The sequence below is a fragment of the Cebus imitator genome, unplaced genomic scaffold (genome assembly GCF_001604975.1).
Source record: "Cebus imitator isolate Cc_AM_T3 unplaced genomic scaffold, Cebus_imitator-1.0 Scaffold599, whole genome shotgun sequence".
NCBI classification, from domain to species: domain Eukaryota; kingdom Metazoa; phylum Chordata; class Mammalia; order Primates; family Cebidae; genus Cebus; species Cebus imitator.
Window position 1 is genome coordinate 755,643 of NW_016107914.1, and position 26,744 is coordinate 782,386.

The following is a 26,744-nucleotide window of genomic DNA, read 5'->3' on the forward strand; positions in this document are numbered from 1 at the left end:
CCCTGGTTTTCCTGGGAACTAGGGTCCCCTTAGTGGTGGCCCAGGAGAACCGACCAAGGCGGGAGCGCCCCCTCCTGGAAGAGCCTCGCTTCGACGCGTCATCACTCCCGGCCAGTGGCAGGGGCGACGACTGCAAGGCCTGCGTCTGAGAGCCAGCTTGGCCCGCTCGCCCCGCCCGCTTCCCTGTGTCCGCCCCGCCCGCTTCCCTGTGTCCGCTCCGCCCGCTTCCCAGTGTTCGCCCCGCCTCCTTCCCCGTGGTCCTGCCCCTGGGTGGTGCCGCGGCAGGCGTGGGAGCCCGGGAGCCAGCCTGGCGGAGCCGCGGCCCAATGGGAAGGGTAGGTGGGGGAGGGGGCGGGCCGAAGCCGTGCCCGCCTGCCGGGTGGCCCCGCCCCACTCCGGCGCAGGCAGGTGGGCGGAAGAAAGCTGGAGCATGATTGGCGGCCGCGCCTGCCTGTGAGGCCAGGGCGTGGGCGGGGCGTGGCTCGGAGCGCGAAAGATGGCGCGGTACTACGCTGGCTGCGGCCGCGGCGGCGACGACTACTCAGAGGACGAGGGCGATAGCAGCGTGTTCAGGGCGGCTGTGGAGGTGTTCGGGAAGCTGAAGGTGCTGCGGGCCCAGAAAGCCACTGCGGGCGCGGGACCGGTTAGGGCACTGCCTTAGGCCCGGGCAGGCTTGCTGCGGAAGTCCGCGGCACCACAAGGCCACCGTCGCTGGTTCCGGCTGCGCCCTGTCCCCCGCAGCAGGGGATGCTTGTGGATCATTCATCTTTGCTCTTTGGGGTGCCGCAGGCCTTAGCTCTTGCTGTCTCCATGGCCCGTTCCTGGTAGTTGGGGCCAGCGCCGCGTGTGGAACTGCAGTATCCGGGCTGGACGCTCGCAAGTGCAAATACGGAGGACGCAGGCCTGGCCTCAGGGATCTTGCGGGTCTCGGGGGAACAGATGGGCAGAGCCCCGGGCCACTCTGTCAAATTAGCGAGACTGGGGCTTGGTGTCACTTGGTGTCAGATTCCAGGTGTCTAGCCTCCAGAAGCCCTCTACAGCGCCGTGGTACAGAGCCCTCACTGCAGCAGTGACAAAAGCTGGCCCACAAGGTCAGGGACCTGTCCCAGGTCCCTTCCGCCTGCTCGCTCCTCCCCGCAGCCACTTCCCTCATACTGTCTTCGACTGGCTCAGTGGCCCCTCTCCCTCCCTCCCCTTTCCCTCAGTCCCGAAGCTTGGGGCTCTCTAAAGTCTCAGGTCTCGGTCTCAGGTGTTGCTCCTAGGTCCTGCTGCCACAAAGTGGGAGCACTTGAAGGAGGTGGGGGCCGCATGCTTCGAGAGATGTGGGGTTGAGAATTGGGGGACTTGAACTCTTGGCAAGATGGCAGGACGCGGGTAAAGGAAAAAGGTCCTGGGAGCTTGGAGGCGTACACTGAGGGCTGGCGTGGTGGCTCATGCCTGTAATCCCACCATTTTGGGAGGCTGAGTTGGGCAGATCACCTGAGGTCAGGAGTTTGAGAGCAGCCTGGTCAACATGGTGAAACCCCGTCTGTACTAAAAATACAAAAATTAGCCGGGAGTGGTGGCGCGTGCCTGTAATCCCAGCTACCCGGGAGGCTGAGGCAGGAGAATCTCTGGAACCCGGGAGGTGGAGGCTGCAGTGAGCCGAGATCACACCATTGCACTGCATCCAGTCTGGGCGACAGAGCGAGACTCTGTCTCAAAAACAAAAAACAAACAAAAAACATGTACACTGGGACCTTCAGTGAATGTTGCTTTCCTTTTCCTTGCTTAGGACCTAAACTGCCCCTTCCTCGATGGTCTGTATATCACAGAGCCAAGGACAATTCAGGAACTGCTGTGCAGCCCCTCGAAGTACCGCTTGGAGATCCTGGAGTGGATGTGTACACGGTAATGTGTCGGTTTTTTCCTTTTCCCACCTGGGGTGTGCATGGGTGCCACGCAGCCCCATCTGGGAAGATGGGGTTTATGGTTACTGTGAGTAGCTGTCCTCCCAGAGGGCTCCACCCGCTAGCCTGCACTCCTGTGAGAATAGCTGTGTAGGTAAGAAGTGCTGGTAACAAAGCATGATTGAACTGGGGATAAAGTGGCCCTGGCAGTGCTGGGCTAGTCCAGCCACCCCTTTGCCGCAGTGCTGAACTTAGCCTCAGTGTTGGCCTTGCTTTAACTACAAGTTCGGAGGTTCAGGACTGGCAGGTGCCTGAGAAATGTCCCACTCCAGTCCTTTCATTCTCAGACCGGGAAGCCAGGGGTCAGGCTGGATGTCTTTGGCCTTGCAGTGGTGGAGTGACAAGCATGGCCAGGGCATAGGCTCCTGCCTGGGTCTCAGCTGGCCAAGTGGCCCTCATACAGTGTCGCCTCTTGTCAGCTTCTGTGCCGTGACCTGTTTCCTGGTCCTCTGGTGCCTTTGGGTCAGGGTGTAGCATGGTGTGTTCCTGGCACCATACGAGGCCCATGGTGACAGGGCACCTTCCTGAGTGATGGCAGAGGAAATGATCCAGAGTGTCCTATGGCCAGGGAAGACATCCTTGCCCTGGTGACGCAGTCCCTGAGCTGAGCATCTGCCTCACAGCTGTGGATGGAGAGCACAGGCTCCTGTGGGATTGAGTGGATGCCCAGGCAGTACTCTGGAAGGGCTGTGGTCTGCTGGTACCGGAGCCTCTTGTGAGGCCAGGCCTGGGCCTCCCCCTCCTCAGCCTGTGGCCTTCCTGCCCATGCTGCTTGAGGAATGGGCCTGGGCGGGGAGGCTGGCAGCAGAGCGACGAGGTGCTAGCTTGTATCCAGCCGGTCTGGCCCGCCAGGACCAGGGACATCAGCAGGACGTCCAGCTGGATACAGGCTCCCAGAGGAAGGAGGAGACGTTTTTACGTTTGAGCCTTTGCCGTTCCAGCAGTGTCTCCTGCCTCTGCCTTCTAGGCCCTTCCTCAGGCCCCTCCCCAAGCCTCAGCACACCAGCTCCTCGCTTCATAACCTTTTGCTCTTGCTCACATTGTTTCCCCTCCTGGAAGTGCCCTTCTGGTTTCTGCATGTTGCACATACTCCTATACAGCCCTCAAAGACCCAACTCACAGGTCCCATCTCCTTTTAAAGTGTTTCCTGTTCCCAGGGCAGAATGTATTCCTCTTCCTCTGGATGCCCACAGCCTCTTGAGCACATCCGGCCGCTGCTGGAGCCCTCAGCCTGTGGGTGCTGTCTTGGCCTGCTGTCATTTCTGGCTCTTCAGTGTGGGAGCTGCAGCATGGTGTGGACACGTAGCCAGGGGGTTCTCCAGGCTGCACCTGTGTGCCATACCGGGCGCTGCAGATGTAAGTGGGTGTCCTCAGGGAGCCGGGTATTTAGTGGGCATGAGTCCTGGGGTTGGGCAGAAATGATGCACAGCACTTCACTCTGAGCTGGGTGCCGTGGATGTTGGCAGGGAGGAGGTGGCATATGACCGGGAGGGCGATGGGTAACGGCGGGTGCTTGTGTGGACAGGAGCAGGAAGCTGAGGCGTGGGAGAGAGCTGGGCAGCCGCAGCCAGATTGGCAGCTCAGGGCAGCTCCCTCAGAGCCTTGCCTGCCGTGCCCAGGTCTTCGAGCTTTATATTCTGGGCAGGGCAGGCATGGGACCTGGGGAGTGACACGCTGAGATTGGTATTTTGGTAAGGTGACTCGGGGTGCTCTGGACAGATGGATTTGGAGGGCAGTGGCTGCAGGCAGGGAGACTAATACCCCAGGGAAAGACAGTGGCAGGCGGCTTGTCTGGCAGCCACTGCTGGCCCTGGAGGGACTGGAACCTGGCCCGGGAACCTAGTAGGTAGGGCAGGACTGGAGGTGGCTGGGTAGAGTGTGGCTGTCTTGAGCGAGCTCCCAGGAGGCTTTTGTGGGAGGGGTGCAGATTTGCCCGGCTCAGGTGGAAGCTGGGTGCACTCTGGGAACTGGGGTCATCTGCTGGCCAGAGAGAGACAGGTGGGAGGCCAAAGCCACACCCCTCAAATGCTTCTACAGGTTAAGTGTCCCATATCTGAAATGTCGGGGCCAGAAGTGTTTCAGATTTCGATTTCTTCGGATTTTGGAATGTTTCCATTATACTGGTTGGGCGTCCCTAATCTGAGAATCTGAAATCTGAAATGCTCCAATGAGCATTTCCTTTGAGTGTCACATTGGCGATCAAAGAGTTTCGGATTTTGGAGCATTTCCGATTTTCAGATTAGGGATTCTCAAGCTGTAGTGCTTCTGTAAATACCAGAAACAGAATCCTTTTGAAAAGCCACCAGGGAACAGATGACGGCACTGTCTGATTTCAGCTTGGCAAGAGTTCTTAGGCCTTCTGAGGGTCCTCCAGGAGAACTGGGCGGATGGCAGTTTGCCTCCAAATTTCTCATTGCCCTTCTTTGCCCGTGGCCACACCCTGTCAGCCCTGTTTAGGGCCTCCTTTTCATCTCCTCCTGGTAGAGCCTGAAAGCTGCGCCTAGCATTGGCCCTTGGTGTGGGGTGGGGCAGAGCTTGGAGCCCCTGGATGGTGGAGGTCAAGGCCCTGTGGGTTTCCTGGGGGCCTCCAGGGCCTCCAGCACTTTCCGTTCTTGCTCTGCCCCCTGCGGTGACGGCGCAGTGCCTTAATGACAGCCTTTACTGAGTCAGGCTGCTTGGGCCTCTGCTGCGTGTTCAGGGGATTACTGTGCCCGGCCTTGTGCACTGCTGGGTGAGTGCCCCCTGCTCCACCGAGCCTTGTGCTCAGGGACATTCCTGGTGACCCCTCTGGCAGAACCAGCCTTCTGGTCACTCTTTTCCTTCCCCAGTCCTGCTTGCGCAGACCCTGCCATTGTCTTAATAAGCCATGGAGGCGGGTGGTACGGCAGAGGCAGCCAAGCCTGATCTCTGCGGCAGTCCTGGGGTAAGTGTGGCCTCTCTAGGGAACAGCCACCAGCCCTTTTCCCGCCACACGAGTCAACAGGCCCCTAGCGTGACAGCAATGGCAGGGTGTAGCCAGGCTCTGGCAGCCTGGTGGAAAGCACCTCCTTCTTGTTTGTGGAATGCTGCTGTGGTGGCAGGCACCTGGGGCTCCCTGGTCAGAGCCTGTGGCCCCAGTGGCTGGAGTGATGTACCTGGGCCTCAGTGCCATACTGGGCTTGGGGCTTGGGGCTGGTGGTGTAGCGCCTGGGCTGTGCTCCCCTGAAGAAGCAGACCCAGTGGAGGGCTGAGCCTTGTGTCACCTGTGGCGCATGTCTGGGCATTGCGGGACTCCCTCTCTTCCATGCACTGTGCATCTGGACCTGGTTTTGCCCACCAGATGGCTTTTAAGGTGGCATGCTTCTGAGCGGCCCCTGCATGCAGCAGTCCGTGCCCAGGGTGATGAGCCTTCACTGGATTCTGTCGCAGTAGGAGCCCCCACATGGCTGAAAGTAGGCCTCACAAGCCTTTTCTGCAAAGGGCTAGGTGGGAGGAAACTGCTCTACCCCGAGGAGCTGCTGCCCACCCAGGTGAGGCTAGGGAGGACACCAGGAGCCCGGGGCCAGCCCTCAAAACCCTCCTGTACCGCCGTTTCAACGAGGAGCCTGGGTGCTGGCGGCCTCCCTCTCTGCCTCTGCTGCAGCCATCTTGTTGTTGTTGTTTTGAGAAGAATTTTCATTTCAGTGTTTAGATTCACATTTCTGAGGTAAACTTTCTCGAGTATTCTTTTTCTAATAATTCATGGGAAGGAAATCATGACATGAAAGAAACCATTTGAAAGTGAGCAGGTGCACAAGGAATTCAGTTTTTCGAGCACGTCTAGAGGCCCGGGGTATTCTCCAGCTGTCTGCGGCCTGACCGGCTTTGCTATTTCCCTGCAGGATCTGCCCCTCGCTGCAGGACAGGCTCAGCTTGCTGAAAGGGGTCCCGACAGAGGTGAAGATCCAAGGTAGGTGCGGTCCTGGTGCATCCTGAGCTTGTCCACAGACTCCTTATTGAGTGGTGCGTGTTCCATCGGACCGGTGTTTTCCTTAAGGCGGTGCACGTGGTGTGGATGTTGTGAGAGCCTTCTTCAACCCCAGCCTTCCCTAGGCATGACCCGTGGGAGAGCTCCTCTTGCAGAGACCTAGAGCACGTCAGTCCCTGTGGTGCTGGTGGCCAGAGACAGAGATTCTTGCCGATGCCACCATTGGTTTCGTCTCCCTGTGTCAGTGGTGTGTGACCCACTGTCTACAGGTGGCATTTCTGGGGGCATGCCTGTTGCTCTCCAGTGGGGCTTGTCTTGTAACCTCTGTTCCATCACTTCTTGTTAGAAACTATACTTAACCTGGTAATGAGTGTTAGATAAAGGTGAGCAAAATTGCAGTCCCCAAGTTGGGGGCTGTTGTTCCACCTTCATGGTCATCTCTCCAGAAGTTGGTGGAATGTCAAAGGTCAAATTTTTCATGGGCCTGTGTCTGTTCTGGCCACTCCAGGGTAGATAAGCTGGACCCTGGAGTCCTGATCTGGGCCCCAGCTGGTGTAGCCACATGAATTAGCTGGGGCTGATTGTCCTGTGCTGAGGCAGGCCAGGAGAATGCGGTGTTGTCTTGGAGTAGCCAGCGGGCTGGCCTGGACCACACAGGGACATTGCCCTTTTCCCCAGAGCTGCTGTGCCCGGTACATTCCAGATTCTCTGATCCACATCAACACATGTGCCACCCAGCCCAGCCTTAGCCCTGATGCCGCCACTGCCAACCTCAGTTTCCTTTCCTGTCAAGTGCAGATGAAATCCAGCCTTTACCCATCGTGGGAATATGCTGTCAGACTTGTCAGAGTGCGGGTGGGAAGAGGGTGGGAGAACTCTCCATGCACGTGCTAGCGAGAAGCACCGGGAACAGCTGAGGGCTGAGTGGTCCCGTGGGGGCTGGGGAAGGGTGGTGCTGTCGACATAAGATGGCAGGAGGGGTAGAAACCAGCCCGGCATGTGTGAGAGGAAGAGCATGGGCGCAGGGTCCCAGTGGGCTTGTGCCTGGCCGCTTGGAGGCACAGTGAGGAGGCTGGTGTGGCTGAAGTACAGGGAGAGCAAGGGGTGATGTGGGAAGGGGATGGGCCAGATCAGGCCAGGCCGTGTGGGCCATGGAAGGATGTGGGCTTTTACTCCGAGGAAGGCTGCGTTCTGCCGTTGGCTGTAATGAGACCCCCAGCCCGCGGTGCTGGGAACAGGGCACCTGGGGAAGAGGCAGAGAGAATGGGGCTGTTGCAGTCAGTGGCCCAGGTGAAAGTTTGGAGGGTAGTGCTGGCCAGATCTGGATTTCTAGCGCAGGGAGGGTTGGCTGGACTTGCTGCGAGGAAGAGAGGGATCAGGGAGGACTCGATGTAGGGTTAAGGGCAGTGGTGGGGCAGGCTTGCCTGGGTGCGCAGCTGGCATTTGTGGTGGGCCTGGGGTTACTGAGTGCTTCCCCACAGAGTCTCTGCTTACTTCTGGCAACAAACCCTCCAGGACTAGGTGGAGGGACAGGCCTGGCACCGGCCCCAGGCTTTCTGGCTGCAAGTTACTGAGAAAATGCCCTGGGCGCCCTGGCAGATGTGGCTGGATGGTTTGCAGTGTGCAGGGCCCCAGGCTCCCCACACATGAAATGGAACAAGGCCTACCACCCCCAGGGCTGCTAGCAGATGAGAGCAGATGATGGCATGAAGGGCCCTTAGGACATAGCCAGGTGGGAGCGGTGGTTCCGTTTGCTTTGGCCTTGGGAGGTCTCAGAGAGGAGGGCACACGGTGCACCCTGGAGGTTTCCTGACCCCTGTCCACTCCTCAGCTGCTGACTTCTGCTCAAAGCCAGAGTGAGTGACCCCAGACATTGGGAGAGCCTCGGGTACAACCCCTCATTTTCAGGCAAGGAAGCTGATGCCCAGAGATGGGTGGGGCCAGTGAGCAAGAGGCAGCACCAGCACCTGGGTGCCTTCTGTCTGCCTCTTGGTCCACCCTGGTCTCCTGTCCCTGGTCCGGCCTGTGGGTGCTGGGCTTCCTGGGTGTCTGTTGTCCCCTGCCATCTGGGAGGTGCCTGCCGTGATGGGCTCTTTGTGTTTCAACAGAAATGACAAAGCTGGGCCATGAGCTGATGCTGTGTGCACCAGATGACCAGGAGCTCCTCAAGGTAAGAGGGCCCCTGTCTCTCCTGCAGATGACATGCATACTTTCCACCCTGGGCGGGGGACCTTGTGGTGCTGGCTCAGGTGGGAGACTTTTCCTCCCCTAGTGCCTTTGAGGTTCCTCAGGCCCCAGGGCGGGCTGGGTGCCCAGGCACGCTGCTTCTCCAGGCATCCCTGGGGCCAGGACTGCTGGGATTCCCTTGGGTAAAGCCTGGTTGTCCCTGGGGCACAGTGGGGAGGGCAGCCATGCAGGTAGGGACAGGTCTCTGTCTTCTGATGACCAGTGGGATGGAGAGTGTCTTGTCCTTGGTTGATGACGTCATTCTTGCCTGGTACTGTACGTGCCAGTCATTGTCACAGCCACCCTCGGCAGCAAGGAGGAGGACAGGCAGCTCACCTGAGGTCACACGGTGGCAGAGCCAGGCCTCACATCCCGGCGCCTGGCTCCCATGCCCTTGGGGCCTGTCTGGGAGTTTCTCCTGAGGCCCCTTATCTACCCCAAGATTGGTCAAAGAAACCCCAGCCCCCACCTTAATGTTTCTAAATTTTGAAATAATTGTTTTCACTCCATGATTATGAGTAATGCTGCTGTGAACATTCTTGCATATGGTTTTTGACTGAACATATATATATATATTTTTAATATCTGAAGAGATTTATTCATGTGACTGATGGCCTGTGACACAGTCCCTGGAGTTCCTGCAAACATGTGCCCAAGGTGGTGGGGCTACAGCTGGGTTTTATACAATTTAGGGAGACATAAGACATCAGTCGATACATGTGAGATGTGCATTGGCTGGTTGGACACGTGTTTTCAGTCCTCTAGGAGTGGGATTGCTGGGTCACAGGGTCACTCTGTGCTTAGGCTTTTCCAGTGCAGTGGCACCAGCAGTGCGGGAGAGCTTCAGTTCATCCTTGTCCTCGCTGGCACTCGTAGGGTCCATCTTCTTGATTTTGGCCACACTGCTCGGTGTGGGGTGGTATCTCATGGTTTTTATTTGTATTTCCCTATGACCAATGATACGGAGTATCTTTTTGTGCGTTTCTTGGCCATTTCTGTATCCACTCTGGAAAAATGTCCACACTCATGTCCTTTGCCCACTTTTTAATTGGGTCACTTGTCCAGTGAGGTTTTTTTTTTTTTGTTTGTTTTTTTTTTTTCAGGGCAAAGGTTTTAAATTGTAATAAAGTCAAATTTATTAATTTTTTTCTTTCACATTATTGTATCTAAAAACTCATGAATTTTAGGGCAGTTTTAGGTTCACAGCAAAACTGAGCAGAAAACACAGAGGTTTCCCACAGGCCCCCCGCCCCACACATGCACAGCCTGTCCCGCCGTGGACACCCTGCACCCGGTGGCTCCATTGTCACAGTCCCTGAAGTAGCATGGACATATCGTCACCCAAAGTGCATATCCAGGGAGTCTTTTCTCCTGTGGCTGAGAGTTCGTGGCTTTTCACGTACCAAGTAGTTCTCTGTACATTTTGGCTATTACCTTGGCTCTGGGTCTTGCTAAATTCTATGGAGAATGTATTCTCCATACAATTTATATTTGTATAAATCTTTGTGCTGTAGCAGGCACTTGACCTGCTTAGGTTTAAGCAGCAAGTCCAGCCGCCTCCTGCCGCCTGCCTCCCGCCTCCTTCCAGCATCGGCTCTGTTTCCACAGCCTTCGCACGGCTCTTTGGATCCCCCCCTATGTGTGCGCCACCCAGTGGTCAGCCTGGCAGTTTTTGCTGGGTTCACCAAGATTAGATCCACCCATGCACAGGTGGGCCTGACCAAGGTGTTATAAACAGATTTCTGGGGTCACTTTCTTAAGCTGTTTCCTCTCCACTCTCTCTTCAATACTTTCTAGTTCCCTGGGGCTCCACTTTTTCTGTCCTCCAGACATAAAGCCCCCGCTTCTGTGATTGTGGCGGCACGGTCAGCTCCTGGTGTTCCTCCCTGACCCACCTGCCCTGCCGCGGCACTCTGCACTTGCTTTGTATTTCCACATTTGCATTGAGGCAAAATGTACTTTACATAAAATCCACCATGTCAGCTATGAAAATCAATTTCCCAGCAGGCCTGCGGGAGCTTGCCTCTTTAAAAAAAGTTTTTTAGAAAAATGATGGTGAAATACGCATCACTTATATTGTACCGCATTCACCATTTTCAAGCGTGTGCTCAGGGGCGTGAGCACACTCTGGTGCTGTGCAGCCATTACCGCCATCCAGCTGTAGAACCTGTTGATCTTCCCTAACTGAAGCTTCGTCCTCAATTAAGCCTCATTAATGCATGTCATTTAGTGGTCTTTAGTGCATTCACAGTGTTGTACGACCACCACCTCTATCTAGTTCCAAAATATTGTCATGATCACCCCGAAAAGACATCCTGGACCACTGTGTAGCCACCGCTATTCCCCACAGGCCCTGGCAAGCCCTGAGTTACCGTCTGTCTGTCATCAAAAGTGAATGCGGGAATATGCGGCCTTCGGTGACTGGCTTCCTCACTGAGCACATGGTTTTCAGGGTTTGTCCATGTTACAGCAGCACGTAGCATTCCTTGTTATGGATAAACAGTCAAAGGAATTGGAGAATTCCATTGGCGTTATTGAGGCCAGGGAGGTGAAGGAGGGAGAAAGGAGCTACAGATTTAAGATCATTAGGTAGGGTCATACCTTGTAGTCCTGAGTTTTAATTGGGAGTATCAGTGTGAGCCCCTGGGCTTCAAGCGATCCTCCCACCTCAGCCTCCTGAGTAGCTGGGGTCACAGGCATGTGCTACCACACTCAGCTAATTTTTAAAATTTTTGTAGAGACGGGTTTTACCATGTTGCCTGAGATTGTCTGGAACTCCTGGGCTCAGGTGATCCTCCCACGTTAGCCTCCCAAAGTGCTGGGATGACAGGTGTGAGCCACTGTGTCCATCCTCCTAATATATTTTTAACTTAAGAAATATGCATTTCCTTATCCTGTGCCCTGAACATGTCTAGAACAATGGCGCCCAGCTGTAATACAGGCAGGAACACAGAGAGCAGTACTCATCCAAGACTTAGAGTCACGTCTGATGGACTCAGGAGCCAACTAGCAGTGGTTAAGAGAGGGGCCAGCGCAAGCCTCCTAAGCATGGTGGCTGCAGTAGACAGGCACCCTTCACTTACACCCAGATTCAGGTGTTCATAGTCATGTTTGATGAAGTCAGAAATTTGACACTAAAAGCATAAGTGACAAAAGAACACACAGATCAATTGTACTTTGTTAAAATGAAACACTGGTGCACCAAAGGATACCGTCAAGAAACTAAAGAGACAGAAAAACCTACAAAATGGGGGAAAAATGGTTGTAAATCACATGACTGATGAGGGAGTTGTATCCTGAATCTATTAGGAACCCTTACAACTCAATATGAAAAACAGAGAACCCAGTTCGAAATGACAAAGTATCTGAATAGACATTTCTCCAAAGAAGATGAAGAAATGGCTGAAGAGCACATGCAGAGATTCCCAGCATCACCAATCATTAGAGCAGCATACACGCACCATTATGAGATACAATTTACACACACTAGGAAGGTTAGACTCAAAAAAGGAAAGGAGGCCAGGCCCAGAGGCTCATGCCTTTAATCCCAGCACTTTGGGAGGCTGAGGCAGGAGGGTCACTTGGCCTCAGGAGTTGAAGACCAGCGTGGACAACATAGCAAGATCCTGTCTCTACAACAAGTAAAAAATTAGCCGGTCGTGATGGCACACCCAAGTAGTCCCAGCTACTTGGGAAGCTGAGGCGGCAGGACTGTGTAGAGCCCAGGAGTTCAAGGCTTCAGTAAGCTCTGATGGTGCCACTGCACTCCAGCCTGAGCCACAGAGCAAGACCCTGTTGCTTAAGAAAAAAAAGGAGAATAACAATGTTGGCCAGGATGAGGAAAATTGCAAGCCTCCTGCGTGGCTGGTAGGAATGTAAAATGGTGCAAGTGCTGTGGAAAAGTCTGGCAGTTCCTCAGAGATGTCAACACACAGTTACCCTGTAACCTAGCGGTTCTACTCCTAGCCGCACACCCAGGAGAAGCGAAAACATACTTGCACACGGAATCCCGTACCTGAGTGTCTGTAGGAGTATTATTCTTAATGGCGCACAAGTGGAAAGAACACAAATGTCCATCAAGTGGTGAATGTATAAACTAACTAGCAATACTAAGGAAATCAACTGCTGATCTGCACTATGACACAGGTGATCCTTGCCAGCCTCGTGCTGTGTAGTAGTCCAGATAGGCCAGGTCATTGCTGCGGGGATGTGGCGTCCCCAGATCGCCTTGGAGCGCATGATTGTGGACAGCACCGCCATGCAGGCAGTTAGGCCGCCCAGCGCCGTCACCCCTGTCCTGGGTGCCCTGAGCTTCTCGCACTCGTCCTCCCGAATCTGCCTCAGTTGGATGTCATGATGATGCTCAGTCTCTATGCTATTGACAGTGTTGCCACACACGGTTCTAAGGAGCACACCGGAACGAACTGGCTCAGCCGGCTGTTCCAACCGCTTCCTTCACCAAGCCCCGCAAGGAGCGTTTGCATGGCAAGTTGGCGCTGAAGGCACAGGCCGCAGCGAAAGGGCTGAGGTGCTTCCAGTGGCATTTCACACCCCGTGGAGTTGGCCCTTTTGACGTGGTTAGGCTGTTCAGAGCTTGAGAGGCGGGCCTGGCTGGGGGCCTTTCTGGAGCAGGCATAGCCTCTCAGGTCCTGGGGCTCATCAGCGAGCCTCCTCCTTTTTCTGGAAGGAGGAAAGAGCTGTGCTTCTTGAAGCCTTGAGCTCCTGGCCAGGTGGCTTCTGTGAGAATCCCACTCACCTTTCTGGCAAGTTGGGGACTAAGTCAGCGCCTCAGGAGCTGCTGCTCCAGGAGCCTGGGCCTTCCAGGCTGGAACGCCAGTCCCCTGGCTGGAAAGCAGACCACCTCCCAGCCCCCTCCTGTTGGCTTCATCTGTTCCCAGCTGGGTGGGTGATCCATGGAGGAGAACAGGCCTTGTCCTGGAGGTGCCTCTGCGGGCTGTGGGCTGTGGGCTGTCACAGCTGGCCCTGCTGTGTGCTGCCCACCCGCCCAGCAAGCCATGCTGTCAGCTACACGACAGAGACACGCTCCCATCTGTTTCTGTAGCACTCAGCCCTTTCTGGCATGTGGGGCCAGCGTCATTACAGGCCAAGGCAGGGACCGGACAGGGAGCACTCGCTAGTCCAAGACATTGCCGGCCAGGCACAGGGGCATCGATGGGCCAGGCCCCTCCTTTCCACTGGCTCCTGGCTGGGGTGGCATGTGGGGGCAGGGGCACCAGGGACAGCTGGCATTGACCTGGCTTAGGTGGAGCCAGTGAATGCCTGTGGCCCTCCCTGCCCAGGGCTGTGCCTGCGCCCAGAAGCAGCTGCACTTCATGGACCAGTTGCTCAACGTCATCCAGAGCCTGACTGTTGGGTGCTCCAGTTGCTCGAGGTAAAGGCTCAGGTTGGCAACCTTGGTGAGTTTGTCTTAGTCCTAGTTCTGGAGCAGGTAGGGGCTGGGTTGTCACTCCCTCTCTGGTGCTGGGTCAGGCGGGGCACCCTCCTTGGGGATCTGGCCAGCCAGTCAGGCGCCGGGCAGTGTTAGGGCAAGGAGTGGCTGTATCCCAAGGGTGCTGACTGCTGCCCAAGGCCTCGGGGGTAAGTGTAAAGGTGGGGTATGGGACTCAGAGCATATGGGCCAGGCACAGAGGAGAGTGAGCACCAAGGTGCCCCGTGGGTGGGTGGATAGGTGGACTTTTTGGAGGAGCCAGAACAGACAGGTGGGGCAGGATTGTGAGCAGTGCGGCTCTGTGCCTAGCCCCATGTGCCTCTGGGGTCTTCCCTGTGGGGCTGAGGGTCTGCTGGGCCAGTGCTCTGGCCTGTGACAGTGTGGCCCTGGGGCTGCCTTTGCAGCCTGATGGAGCACTTTGAGGACACCAGGGAGAAGAACGAGGCCTTGCTGGGGGAGCTCTTCTCCAGCCCCCACCTGCAGTTGCTCCTGAATCCAGAGTACGACCCATGGCCCCTGGACATGCAGCCCCTCCTCAACAAGCAGAGTGAGAACTGGCAGTGGTACGTGCTCCTGGAGGCCTCAGCAGCCCTGGCCCCTCGGCTCTGTCACTGCAGACACTGCTGGCAGCGGGAAACTGCAAGTGTCCCCTTTCTCCCTGTAGGACCAGCACCTCTGCCAAGTCCGAGGAGGAGGAGAAGCTGGCGGAGCTGGCCAGACAGCTGCAGGAGAGTGCCGCCAAGTTGCAGGCGCTTAGAATGGAGGTGAGGGTGCTGGCTCCTGGGAGAGGGGGCTTGAAGGCAAGGCCCTGCTTTGTCACTTCCTCCAGCATGTGAGGCTTAAGCAAGGTTGCTTGTGCTCTGGGCCTGGCACGTTCTAGAATGCTGTGGTGCTCAGTTCACGTGGAGGTAAGAGGCAGGTGCTGTGGCTCTGGGAAGGGATCGGCCTCGGGTACTCGGCGGTGCCCACTCCTGAGCACGTTGCCTTGTGCCTTGCCTCATGTGACCCTCCTGGTCGGGCCTTTGTTTGATCCCAGAGGAGACCAGGACCCACAGGAGAGTGAGTGACGGGGCTGAGGCTGGGAGCCAGAAGGTCTTGTTCTGGCCTGAGTTGCTCCGTACAGCTCCCCTGTCTCCCTGTTTCTGGAAGCTTTCTTCCTTGCCCTGACCGTGCGGTGTCTGGGGTGAGGGCTGGTGGTAGCCTGGCTGGCAGGCAGGGCAGCCTGGAGGGACTCTGCCTCTGACTTTGCAGTACTTTGCACAGCACGAGCAAGGGGCCGCTGCGGGTGTGGCCAGTGTCGGCACCCTAGACCAGAAGCTGCGTCTGGTCACCTCCGACTTTCACCAGCTCATCTTGGCTTTCCTCCAAGTCTACGATGATGAGCTGGGCGAGTGCTGCCAGCGTCCCGGCCCTGACCTCCACCCCTGCGGCCCCATCATCCAGGCCACGCACCAGAATCTGACTTCCTACAGACAAGTAAGGGTCCCCTTTCTTTCCCACCCCTCTCCCCTGTTCACTCAGACTGAGAGCTCATACCCTGCTTGTCCTCAGGGGCCTCAGCAGCCCCTGACAAGGGACCACAGGGCCAGACCAGGGGCTGGGTGGGGCTAGGCTGGGCCCCCTTTGGACCAGTGGCGTGGCAGGGCTCTGGGCCATCAGTGGGCTGGGGCACGTGCTGCTTCTGGTCTTTGGACCCGCCCATCTCAGCGGGCAGTAGCTAGGCCTAGATCTGGCGTGGGATCCTGCGTGTCCTTGCCTTCAGCTGCTGTCCCTGTGTTTTCCTCACTGTTTTCACATCATGCTCCAACATAGCAAGGTCCATTCATTCTTGTGTATGACCAAGAACTGTGCCAGACAGGCAGACAAACGCTCAGACAGGATGGGAAGAAGCGGGCTCGTCAAAATGTTTGCTTGTTTCGTTGTTCTGCATGCGGGATCCCCAGAGGCCAGCCTAAGAAGCCAGCTTTAGTTACGATGACTACAGTTGCCGTAGGTGTGACTGTGCCCTTGCCTCAAGGGTTCTGTGATGTTTATTTTGATTTTTAAACTGAGAGGCTCCAAGCCTTCCAACCTCTGACTGGCCGGTCCTGTGAGACTTCCTGATCAGGGATGGCGAGGCCACAGACCTCTCCTGTCCGTTTTTCTTGGAACATTTATTTTCCCACCCTGCGAATTGCTCAGGCTGGGAGGACACACAGTGCTGGCTGGCATATCACTAGGCACCGAGGGTTACCAGAGTGACATGATAGTGTGGCATCCCCACTGGGCCAGAAAGAGGGGACTCAGTTTGAGAATTCTGGTTGGTGACTTTCCAGCTGGGAGTTACGTCCCTCACCCTTGGCTATCTTTTGGGTAAGTGGTACCTGACTAGTGTGAACATGGGTGGGAAGCAGGAGACACCATCACTAGGTCAGACGAGCGGCATTTAGTGCCTGCTCGCTCACTGGCTTCCCCCCTCCCTCCCTCCCCAGCTGCTGCAAGTGATCGTGGCAGTCGCTGACACGTCTGCGAAAGCTGTGGAGACTGTGAAGAAGCAGCAGGGTGAGCAGATCTGCTGGGGCAGCAGCAGCTCCGTCGTGAGTCTAGGTACGTGGCCACCCACTTGCTCCTCCGCCTGGGGCTGCCTCATGTGCGGGCTCCCTTTTCTGTGCTCCACTAACCCTGGGGGAGCATTTGGGGACTGGCCCCTTCTTTCGTTTTTCATTTTCGAATGCATGTTTTCCTTCCCTTGAAAACATGCTTTCAGTGGATTATCAAAAACACTCATCGTAGAAAGTTGAGATAACCCAGTAATAGAAAATGTGAAGCAAACGATAGCAACTGTCGGAATGGAATAGTATTTGGCAATGAGAAACATTACTTGGGCCAGGCATGGTGGCTCATACCTATAATCCCAGCACTTTGGGAAGCCGAGGAGGATGGATCACTTTGAGCCCAGGAGTTTGAGACCATCCTGGGCAACATGGCAAGACCCCATCTCTACTAAAATATAAAAACTAGCTGGGCATGGTGGCATGCACCTGCAGTTTCAGCTACTTGGGAGGCTGAGGTTGGAGGGTTGTTTGAGCCCACAAGAGGGAAGTTGCAGTGAGCTGAGATCATGCCACTGTGCTCCAGCCTGGGTGACAGAGCCAGACCCGGTCTCAAAAAAAAAAAAGTTCCTTAAGGAAAATGGGAAAATGCTTATAATGAGAGCCATCGTCCCAGAGTTGACTTTTGCATATGGAGTGAGGTAGGGGTCCAGTTTCCTTGTATCATATATGGATACACATTTGTTGCAGCACCATTTAATGGGAATCACTCTTTCCCTCATTGATCTACAATCCCATCTATCTTGTTAATTATTAAGTGTCCATACATTATCTGTGGGTTTCTGGGTTCTCCTCTGTTCTGTGCCCTTTTTTTAAAAAACTATCCCTCCACTAATATCACATTTCAGTGGCTAAAAAATAAATAGCAAAATAAACCCACAGAAAGAAGGTAAAGCCACTTTTCTACCTCTTCTAATTTATGTTTTAAATAACAGCTCTATTGAATTATAACTCATATAAAATGTACCCTTTTAAAAGTGTACAGTGTCACGGTCTTTAAGATATTCACAAAGTTATGTAAGCATCCCTTCATCACTATCTAAGTCCAGAAGAAACCCCATGTGCTTAGCAGCCACTCCCCATCCCTCCCTAGCCTCAACTCCTGGCAACCATGTCATAGAGATGCTGTCTGTCTCTATGGATTTGCCTGTGCTGGGCATTTCCTGGAAATGGAATAAGAATATGTAGCCTTTTGTGTCTGGTGTCTTACACTGAGCATAAAGTTTGGTAAGCGTTATCCATGCTGTTCATTCCTTTCCATTGCTGAACAATATTTGATTGTATGGATATTCTACATTTTGTTGTAGTTGGTAGATATGTGGGTTGTTTCTACTTTTTGGCTATGTACATTGTAAGTCTTGTGTGAACATATTTTTCTTTTCTTTTTTTTGAGACAGAGTCTTGCTCTGTTGCCCCTGCTGGAGTGCAGTGGTGCGATCTTGGCTCACTGCAACCTCCACCTCCTGAGTTCAAGCGATTCTCCCGTCTCAGCCTCCTGAGTAGCTGGGATTACAGACACCTACCACCGTACCTGACTAATTTTTTGTACTTTTAAGTAGAGATGGGGTTTCGCCATGTTGGTCAGGCTGGTCTTGAATCCTAACTTCAGGTGATCCATCCCCCTTCACGTCCCAAAGTGCTGGAATTATAGGCGTGAACCACCACACCCAGCCTCTTTAACTCTGTTTTTTAAAGTTATTTTTTGTGGTTGCCCTTAGAATTACAGTTAGTATCCTAACTGAAAACAGCCTAGGACCAAATTAATTTCAGTAGTATACAAAAACTTTCTCCTATTAAAGCAAAATATGTTAGTGTTAGATATTTTTGGGTACACTGTTTTAATTCCCTTGTTTCTTTACCACTTTTTCTTAAAGTTATTTTTAAGTGGTTGCCCTTATAATTGCATTTAGCATCCTAACTGAAGACAGTGTATTACCAAATTAATTTCAATTGTATACAAAAACTGCTCATTAGAATGAAGCTGTATTAAGCTTCATTCCTTTTTACCTCCTTTGTCCTATTCTTTTACACAAAATACAACTTTAGATATTATATGCCCATCAAGACAGATTTATAGTTATTGCTTTATGCAGTAGCCTTATAAATTAGGAGAAAATCACAAACATACATTTGTACACATTTTTGTATTTATCGATGTTGCATTTATTAGAGTTCTTTATTTCTTCATGTGGATTTATGTTACTGTCTAGTGTTCTTTCATTTCAGTCGGGGGGGCCTACCTTTAGTATTTCCTGTAGGGAAGTCTCACTAGTGACGAACTTCCTCATTTTTTGTTTATCTTGGAATGTCTTCATTTCTCCTTCATCTTTAAAGGCTAGTTTTGCTGGATATAGAATTCTTTTGACTTTGAATGTGTAATTCCAATGTCCCCTGGCTGCCACAGCTTCTGATGTGAAGCCAGCTGATGTATGAGTCTCTTTACTTTTCAAAATTCTGTTCGTTCCTGGCTTTGGACAGTTTGATTCCAGTGTGTCTTTGTGTGAATCTCTGTGAATTTATTCCACTGGGAGCTTTTTGAACTTTGTAGATGTGTACATTCTTGTTTTTCATCAACACTCAGCCAGGCGGTTGACAGCTCTTTCTCCTTCACATCTTGCTTGCTCAGAGCCTCAAGGTCAGTCACAGGTGAGAGCTCAGGGCCTTCTCCGGTCTCTCTCAGGCATTTTCACAGCCCTGTGCATGCACATGGTCTTCCAGGTTCCCAGGACTGTGCCAGAGCTTTCCAGAGCCTCTGTGGACATCTGATTCTCCAGCCCCTCCTCCTGAGCTTGTCTAGTCTCTTGTTGGCCCAGCTGTGACGCACTGCCTCAGCCAGCCACAGCTAAAGCATTTGCTGTCAGTGTTTTCCATGGCTGTGCCTCCAAGCAGTGGCTTCAGGTCCCCAAACTGTCCTTTTGGAGACTGTCTTTGGATGAAACCTCCAGCCAGCTGTCTCCCTGGAGAGCGAGGCTTCTCACTGCTCTTGGCCTCGTCACATATCTGCCCTGTGTATACTGGGCACTGAGAAGTCTCTTCTTGCTGATGGAACTTTAACACAACCCTCCACTTAAAAATGTATCAGCATGGATCCTAATCACCACTGTCACTATGCCTCTCTCCCCACTTTTTATAATTGCTGTTAATAAACTGCTTATAATCCATGCCATCATTCCCATAATGCTGATCAGTGGTACTCTTAACAGTGTGCCATCTCACCTGTGACTGTGGCACCATAGGACTGGTGGCAGGTCTTGCCTTGCAGAAGGGCCCCTTATTGCTTCCGGGCTAAGATCAGAGTGGTATCTGTCTGTACGTCCAGGCTGTGTGAACTGGGCAGTGCGCCGTGTACAGGGAAGTGTCTGTTCAGCCTTGAGCCCCAGCTGCCTCGGGGGTCTGGAGAGATGTGAGGGGAGCAGGCCCAGGGCGGGCATTGGCCTCTCTTGGGGTTCTTGACTCAGCTTTCATCAATGCAGCATCCTGATTTGGCTTGAGATAAATTATTAGGCTCTAGACACACCAGAGAAAGGGTCAGCATCAAATCCATGCCAAAGGCCACTGGGATGGTTCTTTACTTGTTCCATTTCCTCTGTGGCCCCTTGAGGGCCCTGGTCTCGATGTCCCTCCTCCTGCTGTGGAAGGCCTGTGTTTCTGTGCTGTTTCCCCTCCCTGCAATCTTCATGCCCGCAGCCAGGCTCTGTTGGAGGTGTGGCATCAGCTCTGAAGTGAGGAGCGACCAGTGTGCCTGCTGGGCTCATGCCAGCGTGTGGTCTCGTGTGGGTTGGCAGGGCGTTGGCACTGTGGGTCAGCACCACACACTGGGAGTCACCATCTCGATCTGATGGGCCTGAAGTCCCATTTGGCCCCCAGGGGCATGAAAACATTAATGTATTTAGAGACCGAAGCAGTGCTGTCAGCGCAAGAATGGGGCAGGGGAGTTGAGGGCAGCAACATTGGAGAGGTGCCATCAACCCTGGGAGGTAGACAGGGAACGGGCGGGGAAAGCGGCAGCCGAGGGGACTGCGCAAGGGGCAGTGGGGTGCTGAGGACGGGGCAGTGGAGCAGATGGAAGCAGAGGGCTCGGGTGAAGCAGGTCTGGAGAGGGCCACCTGCACGGGGTGGTGACCCCAGTGAGACCCTAGCTTGCTCTTCTTTGAAGAAAATGATGGAAATGAATAAGCAAACCCAGCTCCCAGCCTCATGAAGAGCCAGCCCCCACAGAGCCTGAGCGGCTCCCAGTTTCGCTCTTGATGAGACTGATGTGGCTGGCAGCAGCCTGGGTGAAGCCTACCTTTTCCCTTTTCCTGGCCTCTGAGGGTCCATGGGGCAAGAGCTGATCCGTGCCTCGCCTCCATGGAACTCCTCCAAACTGTCCTCTGGAGAGAGGCCCCATGGGCAGTGGGCCACTCCACCGCAGCAGAGCAGGGCAGTGCAGCAGCTACCCAGGTCCTTTCCCCGATGCCGGTGGCTTGAGAAACAGCCTTGTGCAGGAGAGGATGAAGCCTGGGATGAGCAGGAAATCGGCCCTGACGGACTTTCTGACACCACTGAATTCACGCACTGTGACATGCGGACATGCCTGGACAGCTGTTAGAACCCAGCAATGAGCAGACTAGGAATGAACTGAGGCTGGGGTCTCTAAGAAGAGAGAGAAAAGAGACAGAAAAAGCGCAGAGATCAGCGTCGTGCAGGCCCCAGCCAGCCACAGTGTCTCCAGGGCAGGGGGTGGGGGAGATGGAGGGCAGGGCTCTGGAGGAGGTGGCAGGTCCACAGGACAAGCCAGGCGAGTACAGGTGCTGAGCACGGACGGATGGGACCCACCTCCTGCCATCCAGAGTACAGGGGCCAAGGGCTGGGGCCAAAGCTTTGAGAGAGCCTGTGGCCTCAGAGAAGCAGCCGGGGCCCGCTGGTGATTCCTGACAAGCACCAAGAGCGAGGGCAGAGCAGGATGCTGGGGTGGAGGCCACACGAGGGAAAACAGGCTAAAGTGTGCGCATTGCGGCAGGGAGCCCCTCAACTGGGACGCCGCTGGAAGCTGATGCAAGCGGGCAGGGTCCCAGGATGCCATTCCGGGTGGGCTGAGCACAGTCAGCTCTGTCACCCTGAGGCACACACATGATTCCTGACCTTCAGAGTCATCCTCAGGATGGGCGGAGGATGACAAATGCAGGCTTTACAGCACTTAATGTCAATGCTAATGACCTCAACATGTGAAAGGCAAAGCATAGCTGACAGTGGGGTCACGGATGGGGCAGACAGGCAGGGCAGGTGAGGGGCTGTGTCCTCCTCCTCCGCCTGCTGGAGGGGGATGATGGCCATGCTCTGGGGTTGGCTCCTGAGAGGCGGATGTGGTTTCAGCAGATAAGGTACAGTGCAGCCACCATGGTCGCCACTGGCCTGGGGAGCCCAGGCCTGAGGGCTGTCTGTGTGATGGGGTTTGTTGTTCTGTGTGCAGTGTTATCTATCTGGTTAATACTGAGTGTGCAGCTGAAGTCAGGATAGGCTCTGCCTCCTCACTGTGTGCCATGTGATGCCCCCGGGGCTCAGGTGGCAGGGGGCAGGTGGGCGGGGGCACAGCCACACAGCTGGGTCAGCAGACCCTGGCCTGGGCCTCGGAAACCGTGCTTCGGTTGGTGTGACCCAGCCCAGGGTTCCCAAGCTGCCGATCTGACCCCCACAGAGCCCGAGCAGCTGCCAGCTCGGCAGTGCCTGTCCCTTCTCTGTCGTCCTGGTGGTGCCTGGGGCCCAGGGAAGACCAGCTGAGGAGGACATGTAGCCTGGGTGGCGGGCAGGAGGCACCTCACCTCTCTGGCAGGCTCACTTTCCTGTTGGCATCTTTTCTTTCCTCTGCAGCTGCCAAGATGAATGAACTACTGGAGAAATACAAAGTCTTCAGTGATGGCCCACGCAAACGCACAGGATAGTGGGGGCAGGAAGCCCTCTCCTGAGACTGGCGTGGCTGGGGAGTGATGAGCGTGGCAGCAGAAGCCCTTGCAGCCCCACGTTGTGCTCTCGGCAGCGACCTTTGGCCCCGTTGGGGAGGGAGAGACAGATGGGCAGTTTGATTCAGACACAAAGAAAGCCTGTTTCTAAGCAGGGGCCTCCAGCCTGCTTTCTGCTTCTATAGCTCTGCGTCTGTTTCCTAAGCTGCTCAGGTGACCCAGGTCTGGGCAGGCTGGCTGTGGCCCTCACATCACCGTGGTGGGCCTGGGCTGCACCCTTTTCCCATCGCTTCACTCCTCCCTGCTGCTGCCCGCTGCGTGTGAGCAGAGACCCACCGCTGCCTCCCCCGACTGGCCTCAGGGTCCCGCGCAGGACTCACCCCCCTGCCGCCCTCATGACTGCCCCCGCATCCCTCGCGGGGTACCCATTTCTTCCTCCTCCCTCCCCGGCGCTCAGCTCTGGGTGGGGGAATTCAGCCTGACTGGTTGTCCAGGAAGCTGCTGTCTGGGCTTCCCAGGGTGACCCAGTATCTCTCTGAGCAGTGTGCCTGTCACGGCTGCCTCCCTCCCTCTGAGCACTGGAACAGGCACGACTGGTGGGGCCTCTGCCTCCTTGGGCCCATTGTCCCACCTGCTGCTGCCCGCCCCACCCTGCTCCCTCCTGGCACCGACTCTGCTTCCCAAGGTCCCCGTGTGCCAGATCCCCTGCAGCCCCGTGACTTGAGGCACCTCCAGCCACCACTGAGATGGGAGGCCAGGCACTACCAGCTTTATAGGCCAAGGGACTCCTCTTGGTTACTTCTTGGTGCCCCCAGGAGGGGGCTGGTCCTGCAGTGCACCCATCACCAAGGGCTGGAGTGTCTTGCTCTAGAACGAGGTACTCAGGGTGCCACTGCTCCCTGGACCAGGAAGATCTTGGTGTCCTTTCCCTGGAATGGTGTGGGTAGGGCAGGTCCCCAAGCCTGGGGAATCAGGGGCTGGGCTTCACTCCTCTTGTAGTCCTGGCCCTCCCTGCCCACCCCCTAATGTTGCTCGTCCCTGGCAGGGGAAGCATCAGCTCAGCTCCCAGGCCAGGCCCACCTCCCTTCGCAGCAGCCTCTGCTGGGTACACGGTAGATAGGATGGGTCATGACGTCCTTAAAGCAGATAGCATCTCCCCCTTTCGGTGGGAAGTCAGCCTGCAAGGTGTGTGAGGAGGCTGCCCCAAGGCTGCCACATCCCTAGGTTTTTGGGGAGCACGGCATGTGTGGGCACCTCGTTCACACTGCAGAGCTCGCTTCATCCCCATGAGAGGCACACAGTCTCCAGTGATGGGAGACTGAGGGCTGGCAGAGGACCTGTTGCCTTTGTGTGACTGGCCCCAGCATGGAGGAGCCACAGCCTGGCTGGGTGGAGGATACGGCCTTCCACACTGCTCCAGCTTCCTGCCTCTGGAGCCTGCATGCAGCCCAGGGCCTGCTCCTAATCTAAACATGGGGTGTATGTCCCAGTGACTGTGAGCTATCAAGGGGGCGGCGAGGGGGTGGCGAGCCAGCCGGCTGCGCAGGTCCTGTGGCCCCAGGCCTCATTGTTGGCAAACAGGCAGCTGGGGGCGGGCCGTGGCTGCTTATTAAAGGCCGCCTGGAGTAGCCTGTGCAGCGACAGGTGCCCAGAAGCCCAGGAAGCCTGTCAGTGCCTGTCCCAGGTAAGCTGGTGCGGTGGGGTTTGCATGGACAGTCACCCCGGGAGCCTGGGGGCAGGCAGGCAGAGGCCAGCTCGGGGTCAGCACTTGTGCCAGGGACAAGGCCGGGGAGGTGGAGCGTGGGGGAGCTGGGGCACTGCATGGGCTCTTTCAGGACGCTGCTTGCCTGCTCCCTGGCGGCTGCTTCCAGAGCTGGAGACCCATCATTGCTATGCCCTAGGTTCCCTGCCAAAGTGTCCCTGGGCTGCAGCTGCCTCTCCCAATCCCTGCTGGGGACTGGCTGGGGGCAGGCAGTAGAGTGCTCTGAGGTCTGCTTTTTTTTTTTTTCAGTAGGTGGCAAGAGTGGGGCTGATGCTCCCAGAGCCAAAGGTCACAGGTGCTGGGGTCGGGGGTGGCAGGAAGTAAGCCCCAGAGGGCTCGGAGCTTTGGCTAGGGAGGGTGGTACGCAGCAGAGCCCCACTCACCTCAGGGTTTGTGCCTCTTGCGCTGGCAGTTTGAGACCTTGCTATCCCCATAGGAACATCACCATGTCAGAGGCACCCCGGGCCGAGACCTTTGTTTTCCTGGACCTGGAAGCCACTGGGCTCCCCAGTGTGGAGCCTGAGATTGCCGAGCTGTCTCTCTTTGCTGTCCACCGCTCCTCCCTGGAGAACCCGGAGCGTGATGAGTCTGGTGCCCCAGTACTGCCTCGGGTCCTTGACAAGCTCACGTTGTGCATGTGTCCAGAGCGCCCCTTCACTGCCAAGGCCAGCGAGATCACTGGCCTGAGCAGCGAGGGCCTGGTGCAGTGCCGGAAGGCTGGCTTCGATGGCGCCGTGGTTCGGACACTGCAGGCCTTCCTGAGCCGCCAGGCAGGTCCTATCTGCCTTGTGGCCCACAATGGCTTTGATTACGACTTCCCCCTGCTGTGTGCTGAACTGCGGCGCCTGGGTGCCCACCTCCCCCGGGACACTGTCTGCCTGGACACACTGCCAGCCCTGCGGGGCCTGGACCGCACCCACAGCCATGGCACCCGGGCCCGGGGCCGCCAGGGTTACAGCCTGGGCAGCCTCTTCCACCGCTACTTCCAGGCTGAGCCGAGTGCGGCGCACTCAGCTGAGGGTGACGTGCACACCCTGCTCCTGATCTTCCTGCACCGCGCCACAGAGCTGCTCACCTGGGCAGATGAGCAGGCCCGCCGGTGGACCCACGTTGAGCCTATGTACTCGTTGCCCAATGACCCCAGCCTGGAGGCCTAAGCACCAGGGCCACTCCCTGTGCCTAGGGCAGTGCCAGTGTCCACTGTTCAGCCAGCCCCTACCACCCCCGGCTCCTTCTATCTGGGCAGCCCCAGGTCTGTGCACCTGCGAGGCCTTCCCTGGCTGCCTGACCAGCCACACAGCCCCGGAGTCCTCTCTAGGCCCTGCCTCTGGGGCTGTGCTCTCCCAGCCAGCCTTCGTGCCCAGCAGAGTTTGCTGTTTCTCAATAAACATTGCCAACTACTTACCCTCTTGACTCGATGGCCAGATACTCGGGGCTGGACTCTCCCAACCCCCTGCTGAGAGGTGCCAGGCGGGAAGCCATGCCAGGGGCCAGCACAAGACCTCCAGGACCGCCCCACTATGGCCTCTCCGCACAGTGAGGTCCGTGGGTAGCTGGGTGGGAGATGTCAGGGCTCTTGGGCTGTCTGAGGGGCTGATGGGTTGTGGCCGTGGGCCCTGAGTGCTGGCTCTCTGCACTGTCGCCCCAGAGGCCCAAAGAAGCCATGAATAGGGCCTTAAGCCCGCAGAGCCAGCCAGCTGCTGGGTGCAAAGCCCAGCTGAAGCATTAGCCCGCTGTGGGACCTCGAGTCTCTCCCTGCTCTGTGAAGTGGTAACAGGGTGAAATGCTAAGAAACTGGGTGCTGGGGAAAAGGGAGGTGCCCCCACATGTGGGTCTGCACATGTACAGGCTGAAGGCTCTGGCTCTGAGGGGGCGTAGAGAAGGGGTGGGTGGCTGGCGCTGTGAGGGTGACACTAGAAGGAGCCTATCCTGCACCATGAGTCTCCTCTAGGGCCAGGAGGCCGCTTGGTGGGAGGGCAGCTTCTGGCCACCACGCTGCACTTCAGGTTCCCTGCTAACCTGTCCCAGGGGCCCCACCCTGAGGCACTCCCAATCTTGTGGGGAGTCCTCATGGGTGGGGAGAGACCTGTCACCAATGCTGGGGCAGGTAAGAAGGGGTGGGGTGGCCACACCTGAGAGTGACTCACATGAGCAAAGCCGGAGCCTCCAGCTAGCCGGGCCATCCAGGACGCCCTAAGTAGGTCAGAATGACTGGAGCCACTGCAGTTTGCACGGTGGTAGGTTGGTGAGGCCAGAGCACAGGTGGCCACCTCGGTCCTTCCACCTGGGCCAGACCTGATCCTGAGGGCAGTGGGGAGCCACGGAGGGTCTGAGCAAGAGAGGGCGAAGTCTGTGTGCGGAGCTGTTCTCCTGTTGCTGTGAAGTACCTGAGGCCAGGTCATTTACAAAGACAGCAGGTTTATTTTGGCTCAAAGGCGCCAGCATCTGATACTGGTGGGGCCTCAGGAAGCTTCCACTTAAGACAGAAGGCAAACGGCAAGCCAGAGAGAGGCAGGGCAGTGCCATACTCTTTAATCACCAGATCTTGAGTGAACTCAGAGTGAGAATTCACTCCCTGCGGAGGTGAGGAGGGCGCCAAGCCATTCATGAGGGATCCAACCCCATGACCCAAACTCCTCCCACCAAGGCCCCACCTCCAACACTGGGGGGCTCATTTCAACCTGAGATTTGGAGGGGACAGACGTCCAAATCACATCAGGCTGCTGCATGGAGAACGGGCCGGAGAGGAGAGCAATGCAAGACGGGCAGAAGCAGAGCGTGGGGGCCTTTGGCGGACGAGGGGAGAGCCATGGGCCTGGCCAAGGACAGTGGCAGTGGGGGAGGGGAGTGGCACTGTCTGGGGAAGCCCCACAGGGACTAGT

The 26,744-nt window shown here is 56.0% G+C and overlaps 2 protein-coding genes across 5 annotated transcripts; both read left to right on the forward strand.

Annotated features, from left to right (window-relative positions):
- The first annotated feature begins 427 nt into the window (after positions 1–427).
- HAUS7 (HAUS augmin like complex subunit 7) lies at positions 428–22,254 on the forward strand. 3 transcript variants are annotated; one of them, XM_017516653.1, is made up of 10 exons: positions 428–604; positions 1,775–1,890; positions 5,810–5,877; positions 8,004–8,065; positions 13,422–13,513; positions 13,975–14,133; positions 14,235–14,334; positions 14,822–15,046; positions 16,042–16,156; positions 22,012–22,254. In XM_017516653.1, exons 1-10 carry the CDS (start codon positions 497–499, stop codon positions 22,080–22,082), a joined length of 1,116 nt encoding a protein of 371 aa, XP_017372142.1. In that variant the 5' UTR covers positions 428–496; the 3' UTR covers positions 22,083–22,254. The 3 variants fall into 3 exon arrangements, with proteins under 3 accessions (XP_017372142.1, XP_017372143.1, XP_017372144.1); XM_017516654.1 differs by having other exon boundaries at positions 14,834–15,046; XM_017516655.2 differs by having other exon boundaries at positions 16,042–16,111; positions 22,012–22,251.
- A 35-nt stretch (positions 22,255–22,289) lies between these two features.
- Positions 22,290–25,266, forward strand: TREX2 (three prime repair exonuclease 2). 2 transcript variants are annotated; one of them, XM_037734281.1, is made up of 2 exons: positions 22,290–23,784; positions 24,275–25,266. In XM_037734281.1, the coding sequence occupies exon 2, from the start codon at positions 24,309–24,311 to the stop codon at positions 25,017–25,019; it is 711 nt and encodes a 236-aa protein (XP_037590209.1). In that variant the 5' UTR covers positions 22,290–23,784; positions 24,275–24,308; the 3' UTR covers positions 25,020–25,266. The 2 variants fall into 2 exon arrangements, with proteins under 2 accessions (XP_037590209.1, XP_037590210.1); XM_037734282.1 differs by having other exon boundaries at positions 24,299–25,266.
- The last annotated feature ends 1,478 nt before the right edge of the window (positions 25,267–26,744 follow it).

Excerpts from the sequence above, each read along its gene's own strand:
- HAUS7 (XM_017516653.1), top strand. The coding sequence starts at position 497 with ATGGCGCGGTACTACGCTGGCTGCGGCCGCGGCGGCGACGACTACTCA. Across the intron at positions 605-1,774 it reads AGGTGTTCGGGAAGCTGAAG|GACCTAAACTGCCCCTTCCT; the intron begins GTGCTGCGGGCC and ends TTCCTTGCTTAG. Across the intron at positions 15,047-16,041 it reads ATCTGACTTCCTACAGACAA|CTGCTGCAAGTGATCGTGGC; the intron begins GTAAGGGTCCCC and ends CTCCCTCCCCAG.
- TREX2 (XM_037734281.1), top strand. The coding sequence starts at position 24,309 with ATGTCAGAGGCACCCCGGGCCGAGACCTTTGTTTTCCTGGACCTGGAA.